The sequence below is a fragment of the Chiroxiphia lanceolata genome, chromosome Z (genome assembly GCF_009829145.1).
Source record: "Chiroxiphia lanceolata isolate bChiLan1 chromosome Z, bChiLan1.pri, whole genome shotgun sequence".
Classification (NCBI taxonomy): Eukaryota; Metazoa; Chordata; class Aves; order Passeriformes; family Pipridae; genus Chiroxiphia; species Chiroxiphia lanceolata.
The window spans coordinates 32,505,888-32,529,070 of NC_045671.1; the positions used below are offsets into that span (position 1 = coordinate 32,505,888).

Below are 23,183 nucleotides of genomic sequence, written 5' to 3' on the forward strand. Positions count from 1 at the left end.
CTTCTGTCATAATATATTATGGGGAAAAAAACCCATGAAAACAAAGCTACTCTCTTTGAAAGTGACTTTTGAAGGGTTTGAAGCTACAGGTAGAAAACCTTAGTGTTAATTCTTAGTGAGTCTGTAATGTGCATAACTGTGCTGCCTCATGCCTTGTTTTTGTTATGCTTTTCATGTTTGAAGTTCTTTTGAATTCACCTTTTCTTGTACTGTGTCTCGTACTGTGTCTTCTATAAATAGGCTTTTTCTTTCTCATATAACTGAATTATTTGATGTTTTGACCTATTATGTTTTAAATAGCACTTTTTAAATACGCTTTAAAAGATGGAATTCTAAACAGTCTGTATGTGCTATTGAAATGGACTTTAATTTGAAAACCCAGATTATGAGAATTTGTGTTAGGTAAATTTTCAGTCTGCATGTTTAGGTAATGAACCTTTTTGGCTACTGTATCAACAAAAAGGCAATGTAATCAATTCCATGTGATGTTAAAAATGAAGATACTCAAAAATTGAGTGTAAAACATTATAGGTTTCATGATTGAAAATATGATGTTGACGAAAAACTCAACCTGCCCTGGCAATGTGCGCTCACAGCCCAGAAAGTCAATCATATCCTAGGCTGCATCAAAAGCAGTGAGGCCAGCAGGTTGAGGGAGGTGATTCTACCCCTCTACTGTGCTATGGTAAGACCCCACCTGGAGTGCTGCATCCAGCTCTGGGGTCCCCAGCATAAGAGGATATGGAACAGTTGGAGCAAGTCCAGAGAAGGGCTACAACATCAATAAGGGGACTGGAGCACCTCCTCTATGTAGACAGGGTGGGAAAGTTGGGCTGTTCAGCCTGGAGAAGATTGGATGGAGACCTCACAGCAACCTTCCAGTATCTGAAAGGGGCCTACAGGGAAGCCAGAGAGGGACTCTTCATCAGGAACTGTAGTGATAGGACAACGGGTAATGGGTACAAACTGAAAGAGGGGAAAGTTAGGTTAGGTATTAGGAAGAAATTCTTTACTTTGAGGGTGGTGAGACACTGGAACAGGAAGTTGCCCAGGGAGGTTGTGGCTGCCCCATGTGTGGCAGTGTTCAGAGCCAGGCTGGACAGGGCTTTGAGCAACCTGGTCTAGTGAAAGGTGTCCCTTGCCCATGTCAGGGGTGATTGGGATTAGGTGAACTTTTAACCGTTCCAACCCTAACAGTTCTATGATTCAGTCTTAGATTTCTGATTTCAGTATTCAGCATAGCTTTTGTATGTCAATGTGTGATATTTCAGTACCTAAGCTATTTGCATAACCAGTTGTTCCCTATCCCTGTTTTCATGGTTTGGTTTTTCAGTAATGCTTCCAGAAAACTCAAGGTTTCAAAATACATTCAAAAGGTTGAATTGATTTGTTTCTTAGTTGAAAGCAAAATCTGAAGTTATATATGTCACAAATTAGGTGAAGTACTGAAAGATACTTTTTTTTTGTTTTTGAATTCTGCCATTAGATGACTTCTTAAGTTGTATTTATGGCCAGATCGTTTCTTACCTATTCTTTTTGTTGTACTCTGCAATGAATGATGGGTACACTTCAAAAATTTCATGTGTTGATAGTGAACTATCTCCTATAATTCTGAAATCTTCCATTATTCAAGGAAGAATTAAGTCTTTCTACTAGCCTTTGAGATTGAATGATGGCTCATTAGTTGGATACATCAGATATATAGCTTGAGACTTATCAAGAAGCAAACAGTTTTCCTATGTCATTCACTTGTGAATTTTGCTGTTTCCTCACATCCATGTTACTATTGCTAGCAGGACGTAATTCTTGTCCAAGTTCAAAGAATTCTATTGTAGTACATTCTGATACTTCTAAATATGTATAAGCCATTTTTTATGTTTAAAGAGAAACAATTAATTATTTACTTTTCAGTTAAAAAACCATTTTGATAACTTCGATATGTGAAGCATCATTGCTGAAAGGGAAAAATGTGCATTTTTTATCTCTTTAACTAAGTCTATATGTAAATGGAAAACTAATATACTCTTGACATTAGATTAGGGATGCTATTCTACTATGGGGTTTTTATTTAAATTATTGATGAATCCTGGAATATTTGCCTTACTGAGAACAATTGATTTCATCTGTGAGTAGTGTAATACCAAAGCAGGTCTAAGACTGTTGCCACCTTCTCAAAATCTGTTCTAGATATTGCTGTAATATTTATATTTCCATTCTTGCTTCAAAACACTCTGTGGAGAATAGTCATATGAAGCTTCTTAAGGATTGATATACTCTTCTGAGGGAACTCTAGCAAGGTTTATGTAGAGATTGAGGTCTTGCTTGAGTAAGTTGCCTTGCTACTATATTTCTTGTATACACTTTCACAGTTTGCTAACTTATACAGTAAGGCTTATGATAAAAGGCAAACTCTTACTTGCTTGCATTGTTTTCAGAGCACTTCCAGAAGTTTTTTTGTATGGTATTTCTTTTCCTGAAGAAACTATTCCTTGCACTGAATTAGCAGTGCAAAACCAGAGCAAGATTTAAGCAGTCTCAAAAATGAATCTATATCTGTGTTTCTTAGTTGATCTGCACATCATTGTGAATTTTTTGGAGAGCTTAAAACAGTAAAGCTGCGCTTTTTTTTTTTTTTTTTTAAGGAATTTCTACTTAAAAACCAAAGTTTTATCAATTCAGTATTTAAATTGGGTACTATTATTTTGCAAAGATTTGATTCAGGATTCTCCTTCCACAACCAGCAATAGAGTTAAGGAAAACTTCTTAAAGGACAGATGGCCAACTAAAATTTGAAATACACCTTTTTTTTCTGGTATTTCATGTTTTTCATACATGCACGTATAGACATATTTATGTACTTGCTTAGACCACAGTAAATGTGTTCATGTACGTGCACGCCATATATCTATATCCGTAGATGACATGCATAGTAGATTTTAACTGTTTCTTATACGTTATTTTCAATGCATTTAAAATGCTTTCTTTGCAGAATTTGAAAACTGATTTAGCAGAGGCAAGAGAACAAATAAAAGAGTTACGCAGTATATGCGGTAACTTGTCATCTCAGGTAGCTGTGAAACAGGAAGAACTCTTCCAAAAGAATTGTGATGTGATCAAAGCTAAGTAAGTATTTCATAATTTCATTACCTTCAATTCCGAATCTTCTCGAAAAGGCTACTGTTCCACTTACAAAGCAGTATCTTGCATTAGAAGTATTTTTGTGCAACAGTGTATTTTAATATCATTCTGTTCCACAGGATGTAAGGCTTTTGAGAGACTACCAGTTTATGTAGACTAACTCTGATATATTTTGACACTTGGTCTATTTTACCTGTTTTTGAGTAGGTATAGACTTGTACACTTCTGTAATTGGCGTTGGGTCAGAGAACTACCAATCTCTACTGAAAGTAACAAACTAACAATATGATTGGTGACATAAATATTAATTAGAGAGGCTAAATGCCCTGAACTTGGAAAAGCTTTAAACCTAAGTTTAACTTTCTAATGAGAGTCAAATCTGACAAGTCAGCAAAAATCTACATAGGCCTGTGCTAAATGTTTAAAGCGTGGTGACTTAAACTTTATTTTAAGTCTCACACACTATTTCTTTACACTGAATCTGTAAGATTAGTGCTACCTTATTTGAGTTTTGGAAAAGAAATGAAGGACAGAATGAATTGTATGAATTGACTAGACTACTGAATTTCTCAGAATGAGGGTAATGGCACAAGACAATCAGTTACGTTAGGTGGATTGTCAGGAAATTGTCCATTTTTCACTTCTTAGTTTCACAGGCATACACAGTACTTCGCTTCTATGTTAGACAAATAATATTCCCTTAAATATTCCTTCAAACTGTGGTTATACCTGAAGAGCTGCAGTTGGGATGTAGAAATCATTGGTATGGATACTTCTCTTTGCTTTCCAGGCAGAAATAATCTTTCTATAGGGAGTCAGTATCTAAGTGTTTTTGGGAAAAAAGCCCCAAGAAATATTTTTGATGCATCTGACCTTAATTGTTACCCTAGTATTTGTTGAAATCTCTGCAAGAAAAATGATATATTGTTATTTTCATGTTTAAAAGGAATAAATACCAGTTGAGTTTCAAAAAGTCAATAAAAATAGGCAAGTTTATTGGGAAATTGTACTGATAGAGGCAGTCAATGAAATTTGTGAAATTCAGCAATGGGCTAGTAGAAATTATTCTCAGTAGTATATATATGTGTGAGAGGACTAGGGACAGCAAAGAAGGCATTTTAAGGTTGGATAGTTAAGGTAAGAAAATTTACTGCTTGATGGTTTCGATTTACGATAGTCTGAGTTGGCCAAATCATTGAACTTCAAATGTCTCAAAATGTTGTATTCTTTGCTATTCACTGGAGCTGAAAAAGACCTTATTTGCAAATGTCTCTATTCTCCCCACTGCTCTGTCTCCTTGTGTCCTGGTTTTAGATAGGGTGTAGTTAATTTCTTCTCAGTAACTGTTATAGAGCTGTGTTTTGGACAGTGCTTATTGGAATGAGAATGGTGTTGATAACAAACTGATGCAGGTTTTTTATGCTAAGTAGTGTTTATCCTAAGTCAAGGATTTTTTTTTTTTCTTTTCCTTGTCCCATGCCCTGCCAGTGGGAGGGAGCACAGCTGGGACAGATGGCCAGAACAGACCAAAGGGATATTCCACACCATAGAATGTCATGCCCAGTATATAAACTATGGGGGAGTTACCTGGAAAGGGGACTGACCTGGGTTCAGAAAGGGGGACCTGACGTTAGTCAGGTGAGCAATTGCATTGTACATCACTTGTTTCCTTTTTATTATAATTATTGTTATTATTTACCATAATTATTTATTTTATTTTATTTTCAATTATTAAACTGTTCTTATCTCAACATGCAAGTTTTACTTAGATTCTCCTCCCCATTCAACCTGGGTCAGGGGTCGGGTGTTGAGAGAGTGGCTGCAAGGTGCTTGATTTCCACCAGAGCTTAAATCACGGCACCCTGTCTGCTGCCTTCCTACCTTCCCCACCTTCCTCCTTTTTTAAAACAGACGAGGAACACAGTCATAATTATTAGAAACAAACTCTGGAAGAACAAAGGAAGGAAACAGGCTTTGTAGTGGTTTGAACCAGGTTTTCCCCCTGAAGCTAAGAAAGTGGTAACCCCCAGGGTGGTGACACTTGAGATTTGAACCAATCTGTGCTCCTGCAAAATATAAACATACCACAAGCAGAACGGAAGAGAAAGTTGTAGTTTGGTGGTAGAAGAAGGTAACCATATTGTAGGAGCCATGACGAGAAACAGCAGCAGCAGCAGCCCACTGGGGGCTGGGCCCTCCCAGCCCCAATGGGGGCTGCGGGGACCTGGAACAGCATAAAGCTGGGCTAGGTGCCTGCAGCTGGAAGCTAAATAAGTTTTCTCCACTGTGAGTGAGCAGCAGAAGCGGCGGCAGCGTCCAGAGATTGTCGCTAAGAGCCAGAAAAGATAGGAACTGAACCAAAGAACAAAGGCGTGCAGCAAGAGAGAGGACTCCTGGAAGGAGAACCGAGAGAGAGACAGCAGCTGAGAGACAGAGTTTTGGGGGTAAGAACTGAACCAGACCACCCCTCAAACTCCTTGGAAACCCCTCACGTCCTAGAAGGGAGGGGTGAAGTGCGACATGCACTGCAGAGAAGAACTAAGAAGCTCAGTCATCCTGAGAGCTCAGCCAGGACGAAATGTGTGGGAGGTGGACCTTGGGCCCTCCGTCGCTGCAGCTATAGAGAAGCTAGCAGCTTGGAATCAGAGCCAGAAGTTCTACAAGGGCTTGAATCCCCTAAAGATACCAGACTGTCACGGAGACTCCTGTGCTTCGTTGATATGACCGTGGTGGAGCGACCTTTGTCTGGGGTGAACGCAGCCCACGGAAGACCCCTCGCTTGGAGACGACAGGGCCGAGGGGCTTGGATTTCCCCTTCGTGTGTGCTGGCAGAGAGCCAGCTATCAGCTGCTGCAAGAAAAGAAGAGAGAGCCTGCTGCCTTAAAGACATTGCTGCTTCTGAGAGTAGAAAGGATCTCTTCCTTCTTCCCTCCTGGACTTTTATTTGGAGGGGAGAAGAGATTTGACCCATTCTAAATACTTATGTCATGGTAGAGATAATTAATATTGTATATAATGTATTGTAGTATTTATTTGTACAGTCATTGTAATATATTCCATTTCCCCCATTCTGAGTCTCGTGTGATTGTCTGGAAAACACATCTTACACTAGGTTGAGATGTGGGAGGGGGCTTGGACTAGGGAATTGGATTTTGGGAATCTCAAACCATGACAGGCTTCCTTCATTTGTTGTCTTCCTTCATAGGGAGCATAGGCAGATCCAGAAAAATACACCTTGACCTCACTGGGTTTAATTTCAAACTCCTGAACTAGTTGAGAAATGCATTCCCTGGTTATATTTTTCATGTTTGCATTCAGTACAGATTTTCTGGATCTATTTAGAGTCCCTGATAGCCTTTCCATTCTCATGTTCTCAAAGAATATAAAATCTTGCCCATTGTTTCGGAAGATTAATTTCAATGCATCTCTGTAATTTTTGTTTTAAAATTATGCTAACTGCAGGATCTAGAACTTTTTGATCTGAGCAGTTGGTGGTCTGAGTCTCACTGACACAGAGCTCTGGTGGAACTCTGAACATCAAACTGGAGAGGTTTCCTTGACTCACTGAGACTTTAGCCTTGCTGTCACAGGTATCCAGAAAATGTTAAACTGTTTGCAAATATAGTAAGCTCTATTCTAAAATGAATTAGAATTTCTTGGCCCTGTATTTTTAGTGGAAGTGTGGGCCATGACTTTATTCCTTTGATTAGTACATAGTCCAAATGTATCCCTGATGATTTTCCAAGTACTTCTTTTGTAGTAGTATTGGGTTTTCTTCCCCCTTAGTTCACACTCTTGTCAGATTTGAGTACCAAAGCTGTCCCTACCCTTAACAATAGTAATGACTTTAAAATACTTATTGTGAGGACAAGGTGTCAAATATTTTGAATCCCTCTGCAGTCCGGTTTCTACTGTCTTTGTGTAGCATTCTTACCATGCTGAAAGCAAAGTCTACTAAGGATATTGGAACAACCATCTTACTTTAGTGGTTGAAATAATTTAGTAGTGCTTCTATTTTGACTTAAGAAAGACCTGACTTTTTTATACCATGCTGATTATTGTTGTGCAAAGAGTACAGTAATTTCTGTAAATTTCTTCATTTCCCATTGTATTCATCTTGAGGTATTATATTGGAGACAGAGAGGTATTTTTTTAATTCCTCAGTACTACCTAGTGATTTCACTGTTAAATGAATTTAAATGCTCTCAATGTATCATACTTTTTTTGTTTATGGGAAGTGTAGGGATGATGGGGAAAAAGTAGACTTAAGGAGCGCTTCAGTTTGGGTCTTAGCTGATAGAATATTGGTTTTTTTCAAATACTGTTGCTGGTGGTGGCTTTTTTCTTAAATTTGTGTTTGTTTAGAGTTACAGTATATTGAAACATTTTATCAATATGTGCCTATGTTTGTATACACATATCCTACTTGTATCTATGTATATACACTTTCACATATAATTTATATATTTTACGTGTAAATGTATATATTTCTATATCTCTGTTTATGTACTTATAGATGCCTATGTATACTTATATATGGCTGTATATATAGGCACTTATATTTTAGATGTAGCTCATTACCTTTGTTGCATTCAGTTTTCAATTTTTGATTGTTTCTTCTCTACATGCTCACCAAAGAGTATGATTTTTCTGGGGACACATGCCAGGCAGGTGTCTGTCTTGTAGAGTTGTTTACTAGTTCACTGCTTTGAGTAAGCATGTTAATATATATTTTGATCAGAAATTAATTTTTATCTTGTAACTTTTTTTTTTGATTATCATGGGCTTGATTTTATATACTCTCTTTGAGCAAATTGCTCAAAGCGAAGTAGTAACAGAATCACACAGAATCACTGAGTGGCTGAGGCTGTGGAGATTGTGTAGTTCTGCTGCCCCAGCAGGTTGACACTAGATCAGTGATTCTTGGGTCAGAACCACCTTGGCAGGAGGGTGGGAGGGTGTGTGTGTGAAGGAGGAAGGGATGGGTCAAAACTCATGGAGGTGAGGTGCCGTCGTATCCCTCATGGCAGGCCCCTGGAACCCACACGAGGAAGCCCCGGAGTAACTGTCAGTCACAAACAGCCCAGGAAAACTACAATGCACCACATCTCCTGCAGCCCCTAAGCCAGCCACAGATTGGCAGGGACAGTGAGGACACTGCCCCTCACCCTGGCCTAGAACCCCAGAGTGGATGGTGGGTCAGAGACCCCAGCTGGGGGGGGCTGGCCATGGGATCCGGAGCAGAAAAAAACAAAAGCATATGTTTGCCATGTGTCATGGCCCTGCCACTTGGATGTGTGAGAGCTGATCTTCCACAAAGTCTCAGTGGTAGCTATATGATCTCTCTTTCCCTCTTTCTCCTTCTCTCTTTTTGCTCTCTCTGCTTCTCTTTCTTTGCTCCTTTTTTGATGCTTTGGGTGGCTTGGAGATGGAGGGAATGGGTTTTGACTTAAGTGTTGTGGATTAGTATGTGGTGGATTGGTATTGTGGTGGAACATTTTGTCTAGCTTGTGTAGTGCCTTTTTTGAACCTTTGCCACGTTCCCTTGTTTTCTCCCCTAAATTAATAAAGAAACCCCTTGGGAACAAGTCTGTGGCTTATTTTCTTGATACTATCTCAAGGTATTAAAGAACTCTATATCTATATTTAAAAGTAAAACTCCTGACTGGGCCCATGAGCTTGCAGCTCCCAGAGTTGGAGTGTTACACAGCTGCAGCCCTCTGCTCCAGCAGTATCAGCTACAACAGGGCTATCCAGTATCGTTGTGTCCAATTGAGTTTGAGTATGTCCAAGAATGGATACTCTGCAACATCTCTGGGTAGTCTTTTCCAATGTGTGGCCACTTTTAAAGGATAAAACCACTTTATTATATTTAGCTGGAATTTCATCTGATTTTTGTTTGTGCTTATTGACTCTTTTCCTTTCACTGTGCATCACTTAGAAAAGTCTGTCTGCATCTTCTTTCTAGACTCCCATCAGGTATTTATACATCTTGATAGTATACCTCTGAACTTTCCCTTCTCCAGGCTGAGCAGCCCCACCTTTCCCAGCCCAGCAGATGCTCCAATACTTTCATTGTCTTTATGGTCCTCCATTGGGCTCAATCCATGATTTCCATGTCTCTCCCTTACTGGGGAGCCCAGAATCAGACAAGCATTAAGATGTGCCTTAAAACTTTTGAATAGAGGGGAAGGATCACCTTCCTCCCCCTGCTGGCAGCACTATTCTCCGTGCAGCTCAGGATGTCACTGGCCTTTGGCACAAGACCACATCACTGGCTGATGGTCAGTCAGGTGTCCACCAGAATCCCCAGGGCACTTTCTGACAAGTTGCTTTCCAGCTTGTCAGTCCCCAGACTGTGCTTTTAAATGGGGTTATTGCTCCCCAGGGCTGGTAATTTGTACTTGTCTTTGTTGAACTTCAGGCCATTTGTCCAGCCTGTGAAGGACTCTCTCAATGGCTATACAAACATTTGTTGAAACAATTAACACCCCCCATTTTTGTGTCATCAGCAAAGTTGCCACTGTGCACTCTGTCCCATTGTCCAGGTCATTAATGAAGATGTTAAAAAGCGGTGGCCCCAGTGTTATCCCCTAGGATGCTCCACAAGTGCCTGGCCTCAAACTGGTCTTTGTGCCACTGATCACAACTCTTTAAACCTGGTAGTTCTACCAGGTTCAAGGGAAACTAACTGTCCACTTATACCTACCCTGTACCTCATCAGTCCGTCTATGGGCATTTTATAGGAGACAATGTCAAAAGCCTTACTGCAATCAAAACACACTGCACCCACTGCTCACCCCTTATCCACTGAGATAGTAATTTCATCGGAGAAGGCTACCAGGCCAGTTAGGCGTTATTTCCTTATGACCACTCCCAGTGATTATCTTGTCCTTTATGTGGTTCATCACCTTCCCAAGGACTAAGGTATGGTTGATTGCTGGTATTTTCCCAGACCTTTCTTCTTGAACATAGTTATTCCTGAAGAACCTCTATCCATGCATGTCCATGCTTCAGTCATGTCAATTGTCCCAGCTTGTCTCTATGATCCCAATGAGCCCTGCAGATCTTTCGTTCCTCCAGAGATTTTCCGTGGGGGTGTGCTGTGTGCATTTGAACAGCAACTTCAGATGGGTACGCAGTTGTGTTTATTTCCCAGAAAGACCCTTAAGAGCCTCCCCCATACTATCAGCACTCCCTTATTTATGTGCATATGGTGGAGGTAGTCTTCCCTGAGTGTTCTGATGCTCCTCACATGGTCTTTTCTGTCCATATTTACCTGTGTCCCTTGCTTGCCAGCCCAGGCCACAGCTTCCTCACTTGTTATTTCATCAACATGACTGTCCCCTACCGTTCCTAGTTTAAAGCTCCCATCATCAAATTGGCCTGTCTGTTGTCAAAGGTGCTTAATTCTGTGTATTTATTTGTATTGCACCATTGGTACTGAATAATTCCTGGTAGGATGAGCATAATTTCCTTTTTCCTCTGTAAAAATGAAATAAAAGAAGGATCCCCCATTGATTTGTAATGTAAAAATAGTGCCTCATTCACTAAAGAGGAAAGCAAGGTAAAGTATGTATCTGAATAAATAAAGTTTGATTTTTAAAATGTGTCATAAGGGTGGTGACAGTTTCCTTACACTTGGAAATCCTTGGATTTAACATGAGCAAACATGTTAATGTGTTCTGACTGTGCTGCAGTTCTTGTGTGACTGCAAGGTTTAGCTTTCCCCCTTATCCTCTCCCCTTAAGGATTTGACTCAAACCCTGATAAAAGTCAACAAAAAAATATTCCCATTGACCTTAATACACTTTGTGGGCAGAACACATAATACTGAGCATTCTCGGGTGACAGACACGGATAACTGCATTGATGTTTGCATACAAATTAAGGAGCAGCAATATAGCAGGCTGGTCTTGGCAATAGTTACTGCCAACATTTCCAGCAGTATCTGAGGATTCAGTGTTATCCCATGTTTTTCCCTTCCACAACAAAACGATCTGATAGGAGAACCGGTGCAAAATTAATATAATCTGTGTTTTAACTGCAGTGAAAAGATGTGTCATTTCTACTTGAACTGCTTGTTTGGAGGCCTGTTGTGCAGCTGCCAGAAAGTGCAGATATATCACTGTGTTCTTATTTCTACTGTTGTGCTTCTGAGCAGAATTAAATTAGTACATATGAAGTACATACTGCAGTTGTACTTTGGTTTTCTTAATGTCTTTAATGTACCTCTGCCCTTGTTAGCTTTGGGAAACTACTTTACATTTCATGAAGAACAGTAGGACTTACTGTTAAGTCCTAGTAAGCATAGTAAGCATGTTAAGTGTCGTCCTGTGTTGGTCTGTTAACAGGCTTTTTTAAACAGTGCATTTTAACAAAATTAAGTTGTTTGACTGTCCTGTTGTGGTCCACGTAATTTAAATTCTTATGTAATTATTCAGATGTATCTTTATTGTATTATCATCCTATTAAATAGTGACAAAGGTCTTCAGAAATGTTTTTTGGAAAGTTCCCTTAAAATATTTTCTTTGTCATTCTGCTTTTTCTCTGGAAAACACAATGAAGTTGGTATTTCTGCTTACCTTTTGTACGCTAATATTTGCCTGGACATCTCAGCAGTATTATAAAATTGCAGTGGTAACTCCTGTTGTAAATAATTATTCTAGGCGCAAAGATGATGCTTATGTGTTGGAGGTTACAGACACAATTCTTTGAGGAAGTAAGGAAGAAAATTAGTTGGAGTGCTAAGTGTATATTTCAGTATCTGTATGTCTGCAAGATATGCTTGTGAATTAAAAAGCGAACTAAGCATAAAATATGTAAATAGGGATTAATAGTTATCTGAACTTTTAATATATATTACAGAAAATATTTTAAATTTTTAATCATCGTTTATAATAAGTAAGAGTTACTGATCTTCATTCTTAGTTTAGAAAATCCATCAGCAGTACAGTTAAATTTTCAAGCAGGCTGATTAGTAGCTTTATCCTATGGTTATATTACAGTGTGATTCTTATTATTGTCTTCATAGAACTTTTTATTATTTTATGTAATACACACTGAAGTTTTTGCTTATTTTGCTTGTGGTTGTTGCAGTATGCTGTACGTGTAGACAAAAAATAATTTATCAGCTGTAGTGGTTTGGACTTTGTTTTCCCCCAGAGGATAAGAAAAGTGGTAGACCCCAAGGGGTGGAAACCCCTGGAAGTTTTGAAATTCTGTCCAATGAGCGCTCCTGCAAAAATGTAAACATACCACAACCAAACGGAAGAGAAGAGTTGTAGTTTTAGGTTAGAAGAAGTAGCCATGTTGTGAGCCACGAGAGGAAGGGGCTCTGAGCCCCTCGGGGCCTCTGGGCCCCCCCCCCAGCCCCAGTTGGGGGCTACAGAGACTTGGAACAGTGTTGAGCTGGACTATGTGTCTGTAGCTGTGAGTTGGGGGATGGTTCTTCAATGTGAGCAGAGACGGCAGCAGCAGACCAGCACTGACCGGAGGAGAAGCGGCAGCACAGAGCCAAAAGATAAGAGAGCAGCAAAACAACCGTGAAGCAAAGCAGGCAGAACTTCTGCAAACCTGAGAGAGAAAGAACGGCAGCAGAGAACAGAACTAAGTTCTACAGAGAGAAAGCTTGGGGGTAAGAACTGTAAAACTCCCCTAAACTTCCTTGGAGATCCCTCCAAAAATGGAGGGAGGTGGACTCTTACTGATTAGAAGTCCTAGATGGAGTAAAGGAGCTAAGAAGCTCGGTCGTCCTGAGAGCTCAGCCAGGACGGTGTGTGAAGGTTGACCTTGAGGCCCTCCCTTGCTGCAAGCTACAAAGAAGCTCGCAGCCATCTTTGAGGCAGGGCACAGGAGCTCTGCAAGGGGCTGAGTCCCCCGAAGATAAGGACTGTCGCGAAAACCTCCTGTGCTTCGTGATATGACCTGGTGATAGCGCCCTTGTCCTGGGAAACACAGCCCACGGAAGACCCCTCGTTGGAGAGACGAGTGGCTGAGGGGGATACCCCCTCGTGTGTGCTGGCAGAGATCCAGCTATCAGCTGCTGCAAGAGACAGAAGAGAGAGAGAACCTGCTGCCTTAGAAGATGCTGCTGCTTAGTGACTGCTACTCTGAAGAAGCTGCTGCCCTGAGAGACTGGAAGGGATCTGTCCTTCTTTCCCTCCTGGACTTTTATTTGGAGGGGAGAAGAGATCTGATCCATTGTAAATACTTATGTCATAGTAGAGATAGCTAAGGTTGTATATAATGTATTGTAGTATTTATTTGTACAGTCACTGTAATATATTCCCTTTCCCCCACTTTGAGTCTGGTTGTGTTTTGTCTGGAAAAACACATCTCACATTAGGTTGAGATGTGGGAGGGGGAATAGAGGTAGAGAACTGGATTTTTGGGCTATCTCAAACCATGACATCAGCAAACGTACTTTGTGTGTCTAGGGAGCAGATGCATTTCAGAAAAGAGACTGGCTTCAAACATACTCTGAAAGTTAAGAAAAACTTGTATTTCCTTCTGATAGTTCTAGTTTAAAAAAAATTAAACTTATTTTGCAGTCAATGTGTTCTACATATTTTACATTTTGACACTGCTAAAGAGTTAACTGAATATTGATTAGAAAACAATGCAGTAGTGAAAATCCATTTATTTTAGAACAGTTAATGCATTAGAGGGAAATTGAAAGGCATTCCATTTTGAACCTAAACTGCTTTGTAGATATTTCTCAAAAGCGTGTGATATTTTATATGTAACTTCTAGTGTTTGCAAGGCAATTGGCAGAAAAAATAAATGAAAATAGAAAGCTCATTATCTACAGTAAAGTTATTTGAATACAATTTTTTAATGGAGTTTGTTCTTTTTTTGAATTTCTTTTTATTGCTCTTTTTGCACAGGAAGGAGTTACAGGAGCTGCAGAATCTTTGTGGACAAAACACTGAATATACAGCACAGCAGACTGAGCTGATAAAGCAGGTTCAGGCTCTCAATGCTAATACACAAAAAGTAATGAAAGACCAAGAAGATGCTCACACAGCTGAAATAACATTATATCAAAAAGTACGTTATTCTGCTTTATGATCACAGGGTTCATTTTAATATCCATCTGTACAATATCAGTGGACAGAGTAACCAAAGCACTTTGTAGTGTTGTATCCTTTATATGTCTATATTTTTATTGTTGCAAAATATGGTTGAGTAGCAGAGTTTATTGACTCAATTACATACCTGTGCATACATTGGATTGATGAGCCTTAAAAATTAAGGTTTTGTTGCATCTGAAGAAAAATAGGAATGAGTTGCTAAGTATATAAATTTCTTTATGTAATTTTGTGTTATTTGTGTTTATTTCTTCCTCTACTGGAGGACAGGAGCTTTTAGTTACTGAATTCTCCAAATTGCTTTTCTTAGTTTGGTTGAAGAAATTCCTTTTACTTGTAAACAATGTATTTGTGTGAATCACAAATAATTTTAGTGATTTAAGATGCAAAAACCTGCTCTATCAAAATTAACTGGAAAAATTGTTGCTATAGTATCTTTTTAAAATATTTACACTTACAGACCAGTTTCATATTTTTGGTGACTGTCAGGGAAAATGTTGAGCTGGCACACGTGCACTACTCAGAACTTCTTTTAGGTTACCAAGTTATATGGATCTGTTTTTCAGTTTATAAGAAATATGGAAGATACGTTTGCTTCCTTTTTAGAAACACTGAGAAGGAAGAAGACAAGTAATAAGTTGTATATATAATTTTTACACACCTTTTACCATCTTGGGACTACTTTCACAAATTGTGTACTGCCAGTGCTTTTTCCCAAAAAGGTGTCTTCCTCTGTCATCTTACTTAGAGTGTGCAGTTTGTGATAAAATTGTGAAGCTAGGTCTCAGTCAACCCAGAATCACTGGGTTTCTAAAGATGTTTTTGATTAGCATTTTATAGCTCATAGCACCCAGCACATTTTTGTGTACTTAATGCTGTACTGTGTGCTGCAGTTTGCATTATAAATTTTGTGGAATTATAAATTTTTGTGGAATACCAGCATAAAGAGCTCCTGTATAGAAAAAGGAAGAAAAAATCCCCTACCCTACAAAGCTCTACAGTTTACTATTGACTGCAGTGATGACAGACATTAAGTCTCTCATACATTACAGTAGTAACCGAGTCAAGCAACAGGTGTTTCAGAACATTTAGGAGGCAACAGGAGTTTACCTGTTTGGGGCAGACAAAGTAAATTATAGAATGAAAAAAAGAGAGAATGTAGGTAATATGTAAATATGTTAAAAAAAAAGAAAAAGAAGTAAAAAAAGGAGAAGTGAAGTTCCCAAAGTCAGAGTGGAATAGAATTTATAATGTTTGTGGCAAATTGAGTTTAGAGCTTTGGAAGGGAAAACAGACAGTCCTGTTCTGTATTTCTGTTTTGTATCATGGCAATCCTGTTCTGTATTTCTGATCAGAACTGTATGAAACACCCAACTGTAATTGCTTCAAAATAATATGCATTTTTCAAGTCACAAGATACACAGTTCTACTGAAGTCACAGCAGGCATTTGGAAAACTCAGTATCTATAGAAGTAATATAAATGTCTATTTTCTCCTTTGAATGAGAAAGGCAAACTATTGCAGACAAATGTTTTTTCTGTTTGTCTTCCCTGTATTAATAATATGCAGGCTGCAACAGCTAGATAAGGATGTGTCAGCTACTCCATAAACACAGTCACAAAGGAATATTTTCCTACTGCTTCAAATGGCAATGAGCCTATCAGCATGTACATCCTGTGATATATTGTCCCTTACCACAAGATCAGTGACCTCTCTGGTCAGATAGGCAGTATATGCTATCGCTTAGGTAGTGTGGTTGGCTCACATATTGCAAGTTCATTTTAACAGTCTACCATTGAGAAGAACAGATCTTTGTGTTGATGTTAATGTGTAGTATGAAACAGTGAAAAAAGAAAAACTTTTCTAATAAACCTGACAAAGGTCATAAACTTACACTGGATTATGTGTAAATCCAGTCAAGACCACAAATTCTCTTCCAAGTCTAGTTATAGTGAGCAGCGCGTGAAGATCTGTAATCTCTTTTATCTAGTTGCGTTGACTTTACATACTGCTTTTTTTTTTTTCTCTAAGTGCAGATTTTAAGGATACTGTGTTCTACGTAACTCCTTTACATTAGAGCTTTTATGGAAACAAATTGGTATCTATTTCATATTGCAGCTGTAGTTCACATTCTCAAGGATAGAGAATATTTTTCTAAAATGTATAGCATCTGTTTTAGTGGTCCCAGATGCTCTGGGGAGTTCATTCCTGTGCTGGATTTAATGAGACTCCATAGATTTGTCCTCACCAACAATTTCAAGGTGGAGAGATTTCAATCAATACTAGGGATAATAAGACAAGAAGAGATTCTGAAGTCCTTAGCCAGCTTATCACAGTTTTCTGAAATTTACAATTTAAGGCCCTTGTTTTTATAATGCAGTACTTTCACTTGATCTGATGTGACCTTTAGGACCTATGTTAATCACACTGATTAAGTCTTTCAATGGAAGGCCCTTTTAGTGGAGCAGAAATATTCCAGTAATTTGTCATTCAGTGAGAAATGATAATTCATGTCCTGGAACTCGGCTCTCAAATAGAGAATACTGTGGATAAGGGTATAGTGCAAGTCTGTAATGAAGAAAACATTGTTCAATAGTTAGATTTTTGGTATAATTAGAAAACACAGTAAGAGTTTTCAATTATGAGGTATTGTGGAAGTCTGCATCAAGTGCACCAGCAAGTAGATGAAAAATATGAAAGACATACTTTCAGATGTTAGTTTTGTACCTTTAGTTGGCTTTGCTAGTGTGCCAGTGTGTAGAGATAGTTTGCTTTCCTTCAAACCTGAAAAATTGTAATCAGGACATCAAGTTACTGTGTTTACCATATTAAGGTTAAATTTTACCATGTCCAGTATGTTTTGTAACTGCAACAACTTTTAAGCATAGCTAAAAATACATAAATGTGTTAATTTTTATGTAAGCAGCATCAAATTCACAAAATAAAAACTAAACCCATACAAATCTGTAAATGGCAGTAACAATGCAGGTTCTTACGCATATTGGAATGAAAAGCGTAAGTTCTTTCACACATGATAAGAGAAAAACTATCTGTCTGGTCAAATATGGTGACACCCACATCAGTAATAAGTAAACCATCATTTTCCTAGTCCACTTTGTATATTAAAGTTGTGAGGAACTCAGATCTTCAACAGATTCACATACTTTAGCTCAAGCTCAGATACTGTTTTCTATTGTTGGGAAGTGTGTTAATTAGCTTAGTCTTTGTTCTTGTATACCAAACATCAGTACAGTTGGTCACATGCTAGCAAGTAAATTTTGGCATCAGATGTGCCTGTAGGCTAAAGCCGAATAAATCCTGGGTAAACTCTGGTTCTTTTAGGGTGATGTTAAATTGTGGACTCAGAGGTGTTGATTTTCATGCTTGAAAAGCCCTGTACTGATACTCTTAGTGTACAGTAGTTCCTGTGTGTAGTGGTGTAGATTGGTATCTGCAGAATATTCAAGCATTTGGGAAAAAAAATTTAATAATCTATAAATAAAATAAAACTAAACATCATGAAAGGGCTATGTACCATTTGTCTGGAGTGTCTCTTCAGCTACACCCTAGAGCTTTACCAGCAGATTTCTGTCCTTGTTGTTTTCAAGTTCTCATAAACAGCATGGTTTGTAACATGGCTTTCTGCAATGGTGCTATAATAATGTCATGGTTTGAGAGCTCCAAAATCCAGTTCCCTAGTCCAAACCCCCTCCCACATCTCAACTCAGTGTGAGATGGTTTTTCCAGACACCATACAAGACTCAAAATGGGGGAAAGGGATTATATATTACAATGACTGTACAAATAAATACTACAATACATTATATACAATCTTAGCTATCTCTACCATGACATAAAAGTATTTACAATGGATCAAATCTCTTCTCCCCTCCAAATAAAAGTCCAGGAGGGAAGAAGGAAAAGATCCCTTTCCTCTCTCAGAACAGCAGTCTCTCTAGGGCAGCAGTCTCTCTCTATCACTCTTCTCATGCAGCAGCTGTATCTGGATCTCTGCCAGTACACACGAGGGCGTATCCAAGCCCTCGTGGCCCATCGTCTAAAGTGAGGGTCTTCTCTTCCGTGGGCTGCGTAGCAGGGACAAAACTTGCGTCACCACGTCATATCATGGGGCATAAGACCCCCATGAAGGTCCCTTCCTCAGGGGATTCCACCCCTGAGTCAGAACATCTCGGGCAGCTTTCAGTTGAAAGTCTTTGCCTCAAGAGTTCTACCAGAGCTCCTGTGCTCTGTCTCAGGCTGCTAGCTTAGCTTGGCAGCAGGGGTGAGGGGGGACCAAGGTCACCCCCTCTGCATTCCTTTAATCGTCCTGGTCCAACTTTCCAGGACGCCTGAGTTTTTCAGCTCTTTTCTGCAGTGCTGCTTCAGTTATAGGACTTTCATTCAGTAGGAGTCCATCCTTTCCACTTAGGAAAGGTCACAAAAGGAGTTTGGGGTTTTTGGTTCAGTTTCTTACCCCAACTCTGTCTCTGTAGAGCTTAGTTGTGCTCTCTCTGCTGCTGGCTCTCTCTCTCAGCTCTCTCAGACAACTCTGTGTCTTCCTTGGCTGCATGTTTGTTGCTGCTTCTTCAGTTATGTCTTGGCTCTTAGCCACAATCTCTGGACGCTGCTTCTGCTCTGTCTCTGCTCACTCATGGTGGAGAAAACTTCTTTAGCTTTCAAACACAGGTACTTAGTCCAGCATTACGCTGTTCCAAGTCCCTGCAGCCCCCCCAGCCGGGGCTGGGGGGGCCAGAGCCCCCCGGGGGGCTCCTGCCCTCACTCCTCGTGGCTTTTACAACATGGCTACTTCTCCTACAACCACTACCTTCTCTTCCATTCTGCTTGTGATATGTTTATATTTTGCAGAAGCACTCATTGGGTAAAACCTCAAAACTTCAAGGGTCACCACCCCCTGGGGTTTTACCATTTTATAACTGCAGGGGGAAAACTGTTTCCCCCCACCACAGATAATTTCCATTATAGTTTTAGTATGTCTTAATTTAGACTGACTTTTTTTTAATTTATGTGATTACTATATGGTCAGTATTACTGTAGGTTAGGGTTCCTAAAAGACTGGACGTGGCACTGAGTGCTATGGTTTAGTTGACATGATGAGTTTTGGTCAAAGGTTGAACTTGATGATCTTGAAGGTCTATTCCAACCTTAGTGATTCTATGATTTTATTTACTCAGGTCTCTGTAATATACTTTTTTAGGGTGTGAGCATTTAGATAAAACATTTAATGTTGGAGAATATTTGTTCTGTACCCAATGCTTATATATGGCTACTGTTATGTTTCATTTGATGGATCTACCTTAGTGTTAGTTCCTCACTGGAGATTTTGAAGGAAGTCTCCTAAATGGCCCTGCTCCCTGTACTTTAGTTGATACCACAGAAAAATTAATGAGAGTATTAACTAAATGCTTTTTGGAGTATGGAACTGGAAATTATTTTGGAACTGAAAAGTATGCCCCAGCTGTTAGCTGGCATGTAGTGCACAGGAACCATCTAAACCTAGTTTAAAATAAATCCTGCACACTTCTATACTGTTAGCGTTGGTCATTTGTTTCAGCTGTTTCACTCTGCAGGTTTTTTTCCAGCTGCACTATGATTCTGGCTAGCATACCATACCACACCACACAATAAATAGCATGGGTTAATTATTTAGTTTTGCTAGGTTTTGTTGGAATTTCTCAGCTTTCTTTGCTCTGATCTAAGATAATTTTGCCATAACATGTATTTAATGTATATCAGTAGTACTTCCTCATCCCACATTATCAGGCTCTAAAATGTTTTCTATTGCATATGAGCAGGCATTAGAGTTCCATTTTTTGGTTCTGGAATTCCTGGTTTTAATTTGATATTTTTAGGTTACTTGATGGCATTACATTTTCTGTTTTAAGTAACTCTTCAAAGGTGTACCAAAAAGTGTTTTCTGGTGAAATCAGGTAAATCAATATAGAAAATTGTTAGGATAGCTAAGAAATACAGAATAGTTTATTTTTTTGCAATTCAGCTAAGTTACCCTTTCTGACTGATGAATAATGCTCTTGTGTCATACAAACTGAATTTATTACAGTGTACTGATTTCAGATACTTCTAATCTTTTCTCCTTTGTTTTTAAGTAACTTCACCTGCAATAATCTGTGCTACCTGTCAGAGAAAGGGCAGCTGTAATGCCTTAGAGATTCTGAAAGTATAGTCAGTGCAACAGTTTTTGCAGAGCAGTCTTGTGTCACTTGCTAATGCTTTTTTTTTTCAAATACCAAGTGTCATAAAATGTTACTAAGAATTATTTTAAATATTTTCCTTTTTATTTCTATCTTGTAAACATAAATATTTTTTCATAACTTTGTTGGGGGATTACCAAGCTCACTGGGTAAATCTCATGTCCTGTTGACATTCAGGTAAGGTATAACCATTCACATAGGTACAGTAAGGATTCCACTCATTTCTTCTGTGAAGCTTACTAGTTCTGAGATAAATAATTTACAATATTTTTTCTTTCTTTGGCTGTTCTATGCAATGTTCTTTCTCTAATCATCTGATCTTCATTTTACAATGCTTCTCCACACCTGACTTTCTTTATTAATGATAGACCTATTTCATCGTGCTGTGCAAGTCTTTGTATTTTAGAATGTGCTCACTGCAATGTGATTAATTGTAGTGCCTCTTCTGAACAGGGTCAGAAATGAACAGTAAACCCCAAAATAATCCAATATAAACATTAGGCACTCATTAATCCACAAAACAGTAAAAGAAAATATGGGGATCCAAATAGAAATTTAGAAGCTGTTACAGTTGTCTGTGGACAGTAGATGAAACTATTTATTTTTGTACAGATAATTTTAATTTTGAAAATTCCTGATGTTAAATTCCTTAAAAAAAGAATCTGTGTACTATTAAATAGTACATTGGTGGTGTTTGAAAAATATATAAACCTTAGTGTAAAGAGATGAACAGTATGAATGGTTTTTGGCACATAGGTTTTAGCTAGTTTTGTACTTGAAATATATGTGTTTTGTGTTTTAGTACTGTTTTCAAAGCAGGAAAGGTTGGAAAAGTTTGTGCAAGTCAAAAGATGTGCTATTTGTCTTGCCCTGACAAATGCTGACTACCAAAAATACCCATTAGCTGCATTAGGGGATGCAGCTGCCAACTAGGAAAAGACATCATATTTTTGATGTTCTCCATTCATCTTACTAGGATGCTACCTTTCAGATACTATAATTACAACCATTTAAGTACTTCTAGTCATAAAAACAGCAAATTGTCATACCAGGATGATCTAGCTAATGAGCTTATATAGTTATAGCTGGAAGTAACTGTGTCTTGATGTTCCATTCATTTGGAAGGATATTATCTAAAAATGCAAGTTTTTGATAAATGAACTGTTTATTTTCCTGTGAGATACTTACTGATTTTTCATAAGAAATTGGCTAATCTTCAACTTGCATTTCTAGAGATGATGTAAGCATTCTTAAATAAAAAAGAAAGATTCAGTAGGCACAGAAATTTCAATGCAAATGTTTAATGACTTGGAGCCATTTGAAATATCAATCTGTCTGGACTTTGAATTAATTTTACCTGAGAGACATGATCTCTGATCTGCCTTGGAAATAGGCAAGAAGTAATTTACTTTGTCCTAAGTGGATTTTGAGAGACCACGGGAGTAGAAAATGTTAGGAAGAAGGAAAGGGGAGATTATTATTTCCAAATTTCTCAGAAAATGTTAGGTAGGCAGTTTACCACTTGAAAAGTTGTGACTGTTTTTCAAAGGCTTTAACTTCTAAGTGATGTAAACAGATGAAAGGGAGAAAGGATTGTAGAATTTAAATAAAACTGGCAACACAAGGGGTAAAATGAGGAGTAAAATAGTGTTTTTACAAGTAAAATATCTTGTGTCAATTTCTTGTGCTTACAAACGTATTTTCATATTTAATTTTTTTTTTTAATTGAATGGCAGAGATGGATTTTCCAACGAAAACTGTTCCCTGCAGGTGTACATTCCTGCCTTCTGTAGATCATTTTATGGTAGAATAGTCAGAGGGTATATTGTTCATTTTGAGAAAAAAGGACAATCAAAGGAATGAAGGACTGGAATGAAGAGAGGAAGGAATGTATGGTTAGCTAGTAAAGGTGCAGTCATGTATTTCCTTTAGAATCTGTACTGTTTATACGGGTTTATTTTCCAAACTCTTTTTTTCTCTTTTTTTAACGATGAATCATTTTAAATAATGTTCAGATGCTTAAACGGAAAAAGATGGGTAACAATGGAGATATGGGGTGGTTATTAACTTATTTTGCAAGAATAAGAGAACTTATTTTTGTCAGATGGCATGTACTGCTAGTTTTTTAGAACTTGTTTTAAAAATTCTTTGTATGTGTGAAGTCTATTCTAAAGCAATTGCAAAATATATATATAATATTCTGGTTTCAGAAAGAAACAGTTGTACAACAGCCAGGGATAAGAACATACAGTATAACCTCTGGGGTTTATAGTTAATGTGAAAAAAACTCCCACAGAATAATTACACAACCATTTTACACTTCATACAAAATGCAATAGGCATTAGTGGATTCATTGTATTTCTATCCGAGCTATATTTAAAATGTTAGTTTTAAAAGATGAAACTACTTTATAAAAGACAATAATGGTATTTGGTATTCTTGCTCCTTTAATTTAATTCCCTGAACGGATATTTTAAATTTTTTGCCTATTCTCAGGAAGGGATTTTCTTTTCCTTTTGTATTTTCTGTATTTTATATAAACCGTTCAAGAAGTAAAATCAATCCTGATTTTTAGATGGCCATTTCTATTGATAAATGCTATAGAGAAGCAACTGAAACTGATAATATTCTACTATGAGCTGTATTTTTCTGGAAAACTTATTTCAAACTTAAAGTTTCAGTGATTGTTGCAATTTTGAAATGTATAGAACTGGACAGGAG

General features: G+C 38.2%; 1 protein-coding gene across 23 annotated transcripts in view; it reads left to right on the plus strand.

Moving 5' to 3' along the window:
- The window catches only part of CNTLN (centlein), a 275,279-nt gene that overhangs the window by 125,826 nt on the left and 126,270 nt on the right, over positions 1-23,183 (plus strand). For 21 of the 23 annotated variants that reach the window (XM_032675070.1, XM_032675063.1, XM_032675068.1 and 18 more), the window contains 2 exons: positions 2,990-3,123; positions 14,028-14,190. The exons of the other annotated variants lie outside the window; for them this stretch is intronic. In XM_032675070.1, coding sequence (XP_032530961.1) covers positions 2,990-3,123; positions 14,028-14,190 — 297 coding nt within the window. The remainder of the gene's footprint in view (positions 1-2,989; positions 3,124-14,027; positions 14,191-23,183) is intronic. 23 annotated transcript variants of the gene reach the window in all.